Below are 13424 nucleotides of genomic sequence, written 5' to 3'. Positions count from 1 at the left end.
TTGACAGAATTGTCCAAGACAGTTATGTGAACTCAAACAAACATATAGAAAAAGCGCAGCAGTACAGGCCACTGGGACCCCCCAGTGGTTGGGTCACTCTATTTTTTCCTAGTCCTTCTCCAAACTCTTAACTTCCCCATTGCAGAGTCTCACTGAGTTGACCTCTCACTTCAGGCTCATTTCCAGAAGTGTTTAGACGCTCTGCTCTGAAAGTCTCCTTCTCTAAAGGCAATATTTAATGATCCCTCTGATTCTTACCTTCCCTGACCAGACAAGGGCATCCACAGAAGCCCTAAGTGCCTCCTGAGAGCATCTGACTCCCGAACTGCAGCTGCCACTGAGGGCGTGAAGCCTCCATCTCCCCACCTAAAGGCATGCCTCTTGTGAAATCCAGGGTGTAGAGGGATGTTCAGAAAATAGCTTCTTGAACGAGGCTTCCTTCCTGTGGCCAATTTCATGTAGACATGTCACAATTGCAGGGGGAAAAAAATGAGAGGTTAAAAAAATACACTGGATTTGCTGAAAAAGTTATTTCTTGTAAAAGCATCTCCCTTCCACTTAGGGAGGACATGAACAGGCAGATTCCCCTTGGTTTCCTTTATCTGTGAAGGTAAAGAAAACCTCCCTTCAGCAAGGGCTCTGGGCCTAAGCCAGCAGCCATCTGCCCAACCATGGGGTGAAAATAACTTGGAGGGTCGATCAGACCAAACCCCAGCACACTCATGGCCTGTCCAGTGGGCTCTGTTTGAACACTTCTCATGGCCTCAAAAAAATGTGACGGTTCAGCCTGCAGAACCTGGCGGAGATGTGGGTAGATCTTCCACTTGCATTACTCCATTCCTGCCTACAGCCCTTAAAAGGTCTTTCAGTTCAGGTCACAAGTGGTAAACCTCTCTCCGTCTTCATCCGAAATGTCTTTGCGTCGCAGTTCCTCTTGAGTGATGGTTTAGCCTGGTTTAGATTCTAGCTTGACAGTTACTTTCGCTCATCTCTTTGAAGATATTATTCTATTGTGTTCCATTTTAATAAGCATGCTGGGATAACTGGGCATGCATATAGGAAAAAAAATGAAACTGGAGCCCTACCTCACACCATATACAAAAAACTCAATTCTGTGTGAATTATAGGCCTACATGTGAAGGCAATAATACAAAGTCTTTAGAATTAATGTAGAAATCTCTCTTCATGAACTTGGAATAGGGAAACTTTCCTTAAGACAAAAACAAGTCATTAACCATAAAGGGAAAGATTAATAAATTCAACTCTACTATAATTTATCCCCAAAAAATGCCATTAAAAATACACAGATGAGGGCTTCCCTGGTGGCACAGTGGTTGAGAGTCCGCCTGCCGATGCAGGGGACACGGGTTCGTGCCCCAGTCCGGGAGGATGCCACATGCCACGGAGCGGCTGGGCCCGTGAGCCATGGCCACTGAGCCTGCGCGTCCGGAGCCTGTGCTCCGCAACGGGAGAGGCTGCAATAGTGAGAGGCCCGCGTACCGCAAAAAAAAAAAAAAATCCACAGATGAGAGAAGATATTTATAATACATGTACCAAACAACTGGTTCAGGATATATAAAAATCTCCTACGAAGCAATAAGGAAATGACAAGACACCGTAACTGGAAAACTGGAGGACACTTTTTACAAGAAATCCAGAGGCCAATAAACACATAAAAGCAGGCTCAACCTCACTGGTAATCAGATAAATGCAAATTAAAACCATAATGAGGTACAACTACGTATACCCTATGACCTATAATTCCACATCTAGTATATGCCCGATAGAAATGCAAATACCAGAATACATGTGAAAAAATATATATACACATATATATGTGTCTGTGTGTATGTATGTGTATGTGTATATATACATATGTATATATAGTAATTTCCAAAGCATAAGGGAAAACATGCCCATCAGCATTAGAATGGATAAACTGTGGTATATTCATGCAAAGGAATAATATACAGCAATGAAGACCAATCGCCTAGGGCTACATACAACACGAATGAATCTTTAATAGAGTGTTGAGTGGAAGGAGCCAGTCCCACCCCTCCCTCCAAAAAAATGCATAAGATATGGTTCCACTGGTATCAATTTGGAAATAAATGAAAATGGAACATTTAGGGATGCATACACAGGCCAGGGCAGCAGAAGGCAAAGTAGGGATCAGATGACCACCGGGGCAGTGGCTGCTCCAGGGACGGAGGGCCTGATGGGAGGGGATACTTCCCAGGGACGCGTCAGCGACACATTTATATTTTATGCACTTTTCTGTGAAACATTAACACAATAATAAGGGAAAGTTAAGGGTAGCTGCTAAAATAATAGGAACACAATATATATCTTCCAAACTAGCAGATTAGAAAACCTGCAGAGGGACTTCCCTGGTGGCGCAGTGGTTAAAAATCTGCCTGCCAACGCAGGGGACACGGGTTCGAGCCCTGGTCCGGGAAGATCCCACATGCCGCGGAGCAACTAAGCCCGTACGCCACAACTACGGAGGCTGCACTCTAGAGCCCGCGAGCCACAACTACTGAAGACCGCACTCCGCAACAAGAGAAGCCACAATGAGAAGCCCGCGCACCGCAACGAAGAGTAGCCCCCGCTCGCCGCAACTAGAGAAAGCCCGCGTGCAGCAACAAAGACCCAACGCAGCCATAAATAAATAAATAAAATAAAGGTTAGCATGGATTCTTTAAAAAGAAAAAAAAAGAAAACCTGGGGAGAGGAGTGCAGAGAGGGATATAAAAAGATTAACAAAACTTAAAGCAAAATGTTGGGGACAAGAATAACACCGGAAGGAGCGTAAACAGAAAGTGCAACGTAAATGCCAGTGGGAAGAGGTCAGCTGAGTGAACTAGGGGCGTCCACTCACTGGGCGGCCGCCCCCTCGATGCCCACCGCACACAACTGGGAGGAAAGGGAGGTTCCCACGCCGAGGCAGCATCACATTCTGTCTTTGTTTAAAATAAATACACGTTAATATGGCTACACACACGCATCGACAGGTTCTGAGGGACCATTCAGCAAAATGTTAAACAGTGGTTATCTCCGGGTGGTAGAACTGTGGACCGTTTTTTCATTTGTATCTCTAATATTTCTACAATTAAGTTGTGTCACTTAGACTTTTTTAAGACTTTATATTTTAGAGCAGTTGTAGGTTCACAGCAAAATTGAGAGGAAGGTAGAGAGAGTTCCCGTATACCCCCGTCCCTGTCCCCACACACACACAGCCTCCCCGCACCGTCAACATCCCCACCAGAGTGGTCCATTCATCACACTTGATGAATCTACATTGACACACCATCATCACCCGACGTCAACAGTCTACGCTGGGGCTCATTCTTGGTGTTGCACGTTCTATGCATCTGGACAAATCTATAAGGATATGTATCCACCATTATAGCATCACACAGAGTATTTTCACTGCCCTAAAAATCCTCTGTGCTCCACCCATTCATCTCTCCCTGCCCCTAATCACTGGCATCCACTGATATTTTTATTCTCTCCACAGTTCTGCCTTTTCCAGAACGTCACAGAGCCGGAATCATACAGTCTACAGCCTTTTCGGATTGGCTTCTTTCACACAGTAATATGCCTTTAAGGCTCCTCCATGTCTTTTCACGGCTTCACGGCACATTTCTTTTTAGGGCTGAATAGTATTCTGTTGTCTGGGCATACCACAGCTTACTCACTCACCTATTTAAGATATCTCGATGCTTCCAAATTTTGGCAAGATTCCCTTCTTAAGTAATGGGAGTTAAGTGGGTAATAAGATGAAGCCATGGTATGGAGATCCTCAGAGCCATGGTATGGAGATCCTCAGAGCTGGGCCAAGTTGAGACATCACACAGTGGGGAGCTACTGAAGATTCTTGAGCAGAGCCGCAATGGGACAAGAGCCGGGTTTGGGGAGGACCCATTCATTGCAGAATCGGGGTGCAGTGGGATCGGAGGCAACAGCTCAGCCAGAAGGCGCTGAAACAGCCCCGAAGGAAGGTGGGGAGGGGAGTTTGAGGATGATGCAAAAAGGCCAGTGAGGGGAGGGGGAGTGAGGCCTTGAAATCTTTTAGGACATTTTGTAGGAAAGAAATAATAGAGCGCAGTGAGTTTCAGGTGGCTGGGTGGGTCCCAGGAGGAGGGAGAGGTCAGGAAGATGATGCCCAGCCTGGGAAACCAGGAGGGGAGGCTTTAAGTCAGTTGGGGTTAACCTCAAGTGCTCCCAGCGTGTGTTAAGACGATGCCCAGGGAAAGCCAGGCGCAGTTAGAGCATCTCTGGGGACTCAGAGAGGCCACTGGGTAAGAGCGCTGTCCAGAATGCATTGCACCCTCAGCTCTGACGCCTCCCTTTGGCCTCACCGCACAGTCCCACAAGGTGGGACTTGCGATTCTCCCGATTCTGCAGATGGGGGCAGTGACTCTCAGAGGTCTCAGGTGACTTGTCCTGGACCAGAAACAGTGCAGGATGTGACTACAATTTGAACTCGCATCTCCTGTGGGCAAATCCCACTTTGCTCTCCAATAAGCTGCTCCCACAGAGATGGTTCCATCTGTGGGGCTGAGGAGCAGAGAGAGGCGGGCAAAGGATCCCATATGACAGGAGAGGGATGTGGGTGGCAGGCACAGATTGCACCTTCTGGGGATCTGGCCACCAGGCATGGTGGTGAGTGGACAAAGGACGGAGCAGGTGGTCTCGGAGAAGCGTGTGAGAACATGAACAGGCATCGGGTTCCCTGGTCCTGTGAGGAGGTGCTTCACACACACTGCTCTTTCCTTCCTCACCAGAGCCTGGCACTCAGGGTTGCTATCCTTCCTCCCTCTTATAATGGAAGAGTCAGAGGTCCCAAGTGGCACACAAGTCCCAAGATGTAGTAAGGCAAGAGGTCGAGGGCACAGGCTTCAGGGTCAGTCGGACTAGCTTGGAGCCTGGCTCTGTAACTTCGCAGCCTCAGGTTCCCCATCTGTAAGATGGGGACAGCACTGACAACCTCCCAGGCACCCGTTACGCGCTAAAGCGTGCTCGCTTGTTATTGTGACTACTGCTCTCATTACATCACCGCAACCAGCACCTGCACAGAAATGACGGCTCATACTGATCAAGCATTTTCCAGATGTCACATACTGTGTTACAAAGTTTTCATAACTCTGAGACCAGTTTTTTTTTTTTTTTTTTTTTTGCGGTACACGGGCCTCTCACTGTTGTGGCCTCTCCCGTTGCGGAGCACAGGCTCCGGATGCGCAGGCTCAGCGGCCATGGCTCACGGGCCCAGCCGCTCCGCGGCATGTGGGATCTTCCCGGACCGGGGCACGAACCCGCGTCCCCTGCACCGGCAGGCGGACTCTCAACCACTGTGCCACCAGGGAAGCCCTGAGACCAGTTTTTTTTTGAACTCCAGTTCAAGCGCCCTTTCCACGATATTATACCATTTCACTGGAAGAAACAGTCTGTGGAGAGGAAGAAACTGAAGATGCTCAAAAATAAGGTTCTGGTCCCTTGGCCACCGCAGCTCTTGTCCCCGCCGGCACTCTCCGCCGCGTCGCCCGGCAGCCGCAATATGTAGCAGCGTGGCGGGAAGTGGCAGCTTCACCGCCGCCACGATGCCGGAGAGGAAGCCTGGCTCCACCGAGGGGGCGGCGAACGAGGAGCCCAAGAGGATATCGGCGAGGTTGTTAGCTAAACCGGCTCCTGCAAAAGTGGCAACGCAGCCCCAAAAGCCGGCAGGAAAGAATGAATCTTCAGACAAAAAAGTGCAAACACAAGGGAAAAGGCGAGCAAAGGAAAAACAGGCTGAAGCCGCTAACCAAGAGACTAAAGAAGATGTACCTGCAGAAAATGGAGAAACTAAAAACGAGGACAGCCCAGCCTTTGATGAAGCAGGAGAGAAAGAAGCCAAGTCACATTAATATCACACACCTGGTCCTATCAGTGGTCCCTGTCTCTCTCCTTGCACAATCCACAGGAATATTTTTATCAACTGTTTTGTAAATGCCAGTCTCTTAGGAGCTCTAGAAACATTTTTAAAAAGGGGGGAATCCCCCCATCCCATTTTTTAAGTGTAAAAAAAAATTTTTTTTAAGAGGTGAAATCATTTGCTGGTTGTTCATTTTTTGGTACAACCAGAACATAGCAGGGTATTGAACGTGGGAGGCTCTGATTGTCTTCGGTGTCAGCTTAACATTCCACAGATGGGGGCAGCTTTTCTATCCTATAATACAAGGCGTACTGTATGGCAGTCTGGAGTCAGTTGTGCATTTAACGTCTTGAACACTTTTTTTTTTAAATTTTTGTTGGAGTGTAGTTGCGTTACAATGTTGTGTTAGTCTATACTGTACAGCAAGGTGAATCAGTTATACATATTCATACATCCCCTCTTTTTTGGATGTCCTTCTAATTTCGGTCACCACAGAGCACTGAGTAGAGCTCCCTGTGCTACACAGTAGGTTCTCATTAGTTCTCTATTTTATACATAGTATCAATAGTGTGTATATGTCCATCCCAGTCTCCCAGTCCATCCCACCCACCCCGACCCCCAACACTTTAAATTACTTCTCTTCCCGTGTTGTTTTTGGTAGAATTTTTCCTGAAGCAAACCACTCACTCCTTGATCTTGGCTCTCCTGGTCAGCATTCTGTGTGCTCTGTAAGTAACATCTTTGGTCGCGGTAGTCCAGTTCTAGTAACTTTGTTAATGTACCGTGAACAATGGACAATTTGAGTATGTGCAGTATATGATATTAAATTGTGAATTAGTGGGACTTACGAGGGAACAGCATATCAATATTTGAAGACACTGGTACTTGCTATCCTGTTAAGGAAAATTTGCCTCCAAATTTTAAGCTGGAAAGTCACTGGAATAACTGACTGCTCAGAAAAGAATCACAACTGCATGATTTTTTAGATTTTTGGTACGTATGTTAAGACTTGTGTACAGAGACTTCCCTGGTGGCGCAGCGATTCAGAATCCGCCTGCCAGTGCAGGGGACACGGGTTGAAGCCTTGGTCCGGGAAGATCCCACATGCCACGGAGCAACTAAGCCCATGCGCCACAACTACAGAGCCTACACTCTAGAGCCTGCGGGCCACAACTACTGAGCCCGTGCACCTGGAGCCCGTGCTCTGCAACAAAGAGAAGCCACAGCAATGAGAAGCCCACTCACCACAACTAGAGAAAGCCCACGCGCAGCAACGAAGACCCAACGCAGCCAAAAATAAATTATTTAATTAATTAACTTAAAAAAAAATAAGGTTCTGGCTGAGAGTGAAAGGCAGGAAGAAGGATTGAGTGTGTAACCAGGATCGCTCTCCTGGGAGTGGGGGGAGGGGGGAGGGCGCCGCATGGCTTGTGGGATCTTAGCTCCCCGGGATCTTAGCTCCCCGACCAAAAATGGAACCCGTGCCCCCTGCAGTGGAAGCACGGAGTCCTAACCACTGGACCGCCAGGGAAATCCCAGTGCTGGATTCTTGACTCCTGCATCTTTGCGGAGGGAGACTGCGGCTGGGCAGTCTGAGAGACTGGCACGACACAAAGTTTCCGCTTTCAGAGTAAAGGGGGCACTACTGCCGTCCCACCGGAATGGGCCTGTCCCCCCGGAAGTCATCCCCAATGAGCTCCGGCCTTCCTGAGACCTTGGGTTTGGGATCGTTTTGAACACGTCTTCCTTCCGCTGACACATCCGAAGCTTCTGATTGTTTTTGTGAGCCCTATGGCGTGGGGCCCAGCATGTCTCACCCACAGAAGGGTTTTTGGGTTTGTTTTTTTAATATATTTTTATTTACTTTTGGCTGTGTTGGGTTTTCGTTGCTGCGCGCGGGCTTTCTCTAGCTGTGGCGAGCGGGGGCTACTCTTCATTGTGGTGCGCGGGCTTCTCATTGCGGTGGCCTCTCTTGTTGCGGAGCACAGGCTCTAGGCGTGCGGGCTTCAGTAGTTGTGGCATGCAGGCTCAGTAGTTGTGGCTCGTGGGCTCTAGAGCGCAGGCTCAGTAGTTGTGGCGCACGGGCTTAGTTGCTCCACGGCATGTGGGATCTTCCCGGACCGGGAATCGAACCCGTGTCCCCTACATTGGCAGGCGGATTCTCAACCACTGCACCACCAGGGAAGTCCCCATAGAAGCATTTTCATAAATATTTGTGGAAGGAATGGAAGGCAAGGATAGGGAGAGTGAGAGAGCAGCCTAGATGGAAAATTGCTAAGGACCAAGACCTCCTTCGCAGAGAGCGTTTGTTATGCCAGAGTATAAATACGAGGGTTCCAAGATTATACAATTTTTTTTCCCTTGGGATTCAGACACACTGCCTACAGGGACAAGTGTGGCGTCGATGACCTGGGCACACAGGCCTCCTTCAGGTTGAAAAGCGGTGTCCTGTGCTAAAAATGGCCTAAGATGTGGAGAACGGGCTGGGCTGCTTCCCCATCAGACAGCAACGCATAAGCACAGGCTCCGTCCAGCAGCTGTTCTTGACCGCTGGCTGTGGACCTCTCTCGACCAACGAAGGGTACTGGGGGTTGGCAGAATTTCTTTTCAGGGTAAATCTTTTTCAATGAAATGAGACCCGCCCCCACCCCCAATGCTTCTATCATACTCTGAAATTAAGACGTGGGAACTCTTTGGAAGCCGCACGGAAAGGTGAGTGTTCAGCCTGTCGGACGAGGTCTAAACACAGCTCGCTCCACATGCAGAGCCCGGCCTCCCACCCACCTCCCGGCACCGCGGGTGACCTACACTGTGCTTGACCTTCACAAAACCACAGGTACATGTGAGAGAAGACACAGCCGTGAGGTGTCCGCTCCCGAGTGGAGAGTGGCTGAGAACCTCAGAGGGGGAAGTGGCCGTGTCGCTGAAATAGAGCACGTTAGTCAGTAAGGCCCAGCCCAGCTTCCCTCCAACAGCTGCCTTTTGCTATGTTATTAGATCTGGAAACATTCAAGCAAAGAGTACGATTGAGGGGTCAAAACAGTAACACTCAGAAGCAGACAAGCAGAGACCTGGAGAGACGGTGCTTCAAGAACAGGCTTGTACGGCGCACACAGGTGTGTCCTACTACACCACTGTCGGTACCCAAAGAATAATGAACAGACACTCCCACGACCTCAAAACTGAAGAGGGTGAAGTGGGTTCGGGATCATTTTGAACACGTACATAGAAATCAACTGATTCCTAAAAGATCTGGAGTTATGTATTCTATTTTGAAAAGCCCAAATTTGAAACACTAATGCGGATGATAGAATTAATCCTGTACTGGGGGATCTCAGTGATGACATGCTGCCGTGCGTTTGCCATGTGGGATAAAGGAACAATAGAAATTCAAAACAAACACGGAGGTGTAGGCAGTGAGCACTTGGATGCTGGGGTGACACACAGGCAACTATGTTACGAGGACTCTGGGGGCCAAAAGCAGAGCATGGGGGGTAATGGGAAAGGTGCTGGGATTCTGGGGAGGGGGTTGGGAAGTTTCAAATACCTAAACCCTGAGGTGCTGCGGTCACGAGGAGGCTGAAAGCAGCAGGGGAGGGACTCGGGCAACGTCAGTGTGAACACAGCAGGCTCGAGACTGGGGTCCCCAGAAGGGCCGCCTTCCAGGGTCAGCCCTTGGCTGGCGTCTGGGAAGGTGGATTTGGGGAGGGTCCCCCCCCTCCCAGGACTGATGAGTGGCTCCCTGTGCCTAAGCCGTGTGAACAGACGGCGGGGGGGGGGGGGGGGGGGGGGGGGGGGGCGGGGGGGCGGTGCGGGACTCCTGCCGTCCTCCTGCGAGTCTGGAGTTTGGGTGCGCGTCAGTCAGAGGGTGCTCGTGTGAACGGCCCCCCGAATAAAGACCCCGCGCGCTGAAGCTCTAACGCATCCCTGATGGACGACACCGCACACATGCTGTCACAGCTCGCGGCTGGGGGAATTTAGCGCGTCCTGTGCGACCCCACTAGAGAGGATGCTGGAGGCTGGTTCCCCCGGACTTCACCCCGCAACCTGTTCCCTTCACAGTGGCAAAACCAGCCCTGGAACCCAGTCGGGTGTCCTAGGGGAGGACGGTAAAGAAGGAGACAGCATTCTTAAGCACACAGCCACACAAAGGCTGATACGAGGCCAAACGCAGATGAATGACAGCTAGGAAGACCTGAAGTGGGCCATGAGTTATCACAGGAATGGTTAAAGCGAGATAAATAAATAAAACAAGCCATGATCTGCTTTTAAGGGACTTCCAAAATTACTGTGTTCTGAACGTAAGCTAGATTGATTACCAAATAAAAATAAAAATGAGGATGTGGTATATCAGTGTGGTAAATCCGTATATCCCGAAACGATATACTGAAGCCCTAACCACTGGCACCTGTGAATGTGGCCTTATTTAGAAGGAGGGTGTTTGCAGATGTGATCAGATGAAGATGAGGTAGACTGGATTGGGGGGCCCTGATGCAATCACTGGTACCCTAAGAAAAAGAGGGAAGTCTGGACACAGACACGGGGAGAGGGCCATGGGACGATGGAGCCAGAGGTTAGAGCCACGCCTCCGCGAATCAAGGAAAGCCCAGGATTTCAGGAGCCACCGGAAGAAGAGAGAAAGGGAAGGATGGAGGCTTCCCTAGAGCCTCCAGAGGGATCAGGGCCCCCCGCTTACCATCAGACTTCCGGCGCCCAGAACTGTGACAGATACACTCTGTTTTAAGCCGCCCAGTTTTCACTACCTTGTCCCTGCCGCCCAGAAGCTCATACACCGACCTGGCTAAGGAGGGTGAGTAAGTGGAACGCATCCTGTATCGCCCAACGTAAGAGCCACAGCTTTACCCGCACGACGGGTGTTTCATACACACATCAGACTCTTTCACTCTGTATGGCAGAGAATCAGTCAACTTCAGTGAACTGAATGGCATGACTCACAGTTTTTAAATCAATCAATCAATCAGCCGCCTCTGCTCTGGAGAGGCAGCCTCTGACACTCAGCTTCCCAGTCAAAGGCAGGTGGCTCAAATCAAGTCCAAACAGGTGGTGAAAGGACACCCTCCCCTGACAGGTGGGTTTGTCTCGGTTACTGGAGTCCGGGGAAGGGGAATCTGTGAGCTTTGAAAGGGGCTGCTCCAGTGTGGGAAAAATGCTTTTAAACTCTATGTGTTCGAATTGAAAGAAACAAGTCTTCACCCTCAAAGCATTTGTCCAGGGCCATTAAAAGTTCCAAGACAGACGTTGGAATCTTAATACCATAGGGTGGATTTTAAGTCACATCTATGCCAGGAGCACCAAAAGGCCCACAACAGGATCCCTGGCCTGGGGCCAGCTAGGCGCGGGACAGGTGAGTGGGGGATCACAACCCGGCAAGGGACCAATGCCGAAGAGGTCAGAGCATAAGAAATACCTTACGCGGGCTTCCCTGGTGGCCCAGTGGTTGAGAATCTACCTGCCGATGCAGGGGACACGGGTTCGAGCCTTGGTCTGGGAAGATCCCACATGCCGCGGAGCCACTAAGCCTGTACGCCACAGCTACTGAGCCTGCGCGTCTGGAGCCTGTGCTCCGCAACAAGAGAGGCCACGACAGTGAGAGGCCCGCGCACCGCGATGAAGAGTAGCCCCTGCTTCCCACAACTAGAGAAAGCCCTCGCACAGAAACGAGGACCCAACACAGCCAAAAATAAATAAATAAATAAATGTATATATAAAAAAAAGAAATACCTGACGCGGCGTCCAAAGCCCCTCACAACACACTTAAGAGATTCCGGCACCTTCCAGAAGGAACCTTTAAGCTTAGAGTCTCTAATCCCCACATTCGAAGGCTTAGGAAATTCTGTACCCGAGGAAGAAGCCACTCCCCCAAGGTTACACGGAGGGAGGGACGGGCTAGGCCAGCTTGGGGGCTCCCGGCTTCCCGTGTCCTCGTCCGCCTCCATCCACACGCGGCCCAGCGGCCCAGGGATCCATGCAGAGCGCTCCGTGCGCTTCCGTACTCCGCCTAGTCGACAGGTGAGAAAACAGAACTGGAAGAGGCAAAGCTGCGTTCCCAGGAGCCCCCGCCTCCCCTCCAGCGAACGGGACGGAGCCCAGCTCAGCCCGCATTCCCCTGCACAGCCCCACCCCCTGGCCCTGGGGAGAAGGATTTGATGCAGCAGATGGCAGGGGAGTGGTAGAGAGAAAGCTTCGAGAAGGGTCTTCCTTGAGCTTTGGAGGCTGGGGAGTCTGTGGCCGGGCTGAAGGGGTGGAGGGCATCCCCTTGGGTGGGAAGAGGAGAAGGAAATTAAAGGCTTCTCATGAAGCAGGCCCAGAAGCAAACCCTCTCCAACCCACTGCCGCAGCAGAGCAAGCGTGGGAGCTGCAGCAGCGTTCAACCCCGGGGGCTCCCCACTGTTACCCTGGGGAAGAATTTACAACCTTGAGGCCGAAAGGGGACACCCGTGTGGGGTGCAGGGTCTCCCCGGTAACTCTGGATATCCAGGTGTTAACCTTTACCTGGCCCCCTGCAGCCCTGTCTCCTGGACCCTGTGAGGATTCGGGGAGGCTCACTGAACTCCAAAGACCTACAGTAGAGGCTGCCTCTCCCTGCACTTTGAAACTCAGCCCGTGCCCTCTCCTCGGGGACCCTGTGGAGACGGGAAAGGAAACAGAGTCCCCGGCTCTGCCCCGGCCAGCAAGTGCACATGGGAGGTCACCCCCACCCCATGCCCGCTCTGCCCACAGGGGGGATGGGCTCCTGGTCTCTGGGTTCCACGCTACAAGGTGGCTGGAGGTGAATGTACCTGCCCAGGTGGGGGGACTTCCAGAACTGGAGTTTGACAGAGGACATCTCGGGGACAATGGCAAGAGAGTCTTTTCCCTGGGACTCAGGACTGTTTCTTGCTTCCAGCTTGTTGGTAAAAGCAGTGGCCCTGAGCTCACACCGGCAGGGAGCTTTTGGCTTTGACTTCCCACGAGTTCGATTGTCCCGTGGTCACCCCGAGTTTTGGAGGTGGCTGTGTGGCCCTCTGCAGGCGGGGGTGGGAGGGCGCAGAAAGACTCCACTGAAAGGCGTCCCAAACCCCTGACCCCCAGCCACCCCTCTGATGGGGACTCCTCACTGGGACCCTTTCATCTGGCCAATGTAGTGAGTGCCCCCTGCACCAGACATGGTCCCGGTTGAGCGCTCTGTGTCTGCAGAGAGAAGGGCAGGCCGAGCTGAGGGGACCCACACCACCGACCTCCAAAGGGAAGCAGAGGGACCGTCCCGGACGTGGGGAGAGCAGTGAGGTGTCCTGCGTGGGGAAGGAAGGAGAGGGCTTGGAGGCGCCAGAAGGTCCTGAGAGGGACCTCCAAAGGGAAGGGGGACACAGTCAACGTCTGGTGCATAGTGCGAGGGGGTTTACACACACGGCCCCTTTGACCCCCCAGCGACCCTGTGCCGTAGATCTTATCACCCAAGTTAACAGAGGGGGGCGGTCCGAGGGGCTGGTGCCTCGCCCCATGACAA

The 13424-nt window shown here is 51.3% G+C and overlaps 1 protein-coding gene across 1 annotated transcript; it reads left to right on the top strand.

Annotated features, from left to right (window-relative positions):
* The first annotated feature begins 5603 nt into the window (after positions 1 to 5603).
* On the top strand, positions 5604 to 5909 carry LOC116744773 (non-histone chromosomal protein HMG-14-like). The gene has a single exon (XM_032614841.1). It carries the CDS (start codon positions 5604 to 5606, stop codon positions 5907 to 5909), a length of 306 nt encoding a protein of 101 aa, XP_032470732.1.
* Positions 5910 to 13424: the final 7515 nt, after the last annotated feature.

The sequence above is a fragment of the Phocoena sinus genome, chromosome 19, assembly GCF_008692025.1.
Source record: "Phocoena sinus isolate mPhoSin1 chromosome 19, mPhoSin1.pri, whole genome shotgun sequence".
Classification (NCBI taxonomy): Eukaryota; Metazoa; Chordata; class Mammalia; order Artiodactyla; family Phocoenidae; genus Phocoena; species Phocoena sinus.
The sequence above is the reverse complement of the archived record's forward strand: the minus strand, read 5'-3'. Positions and strand labels throughout refer to the sequence as shown.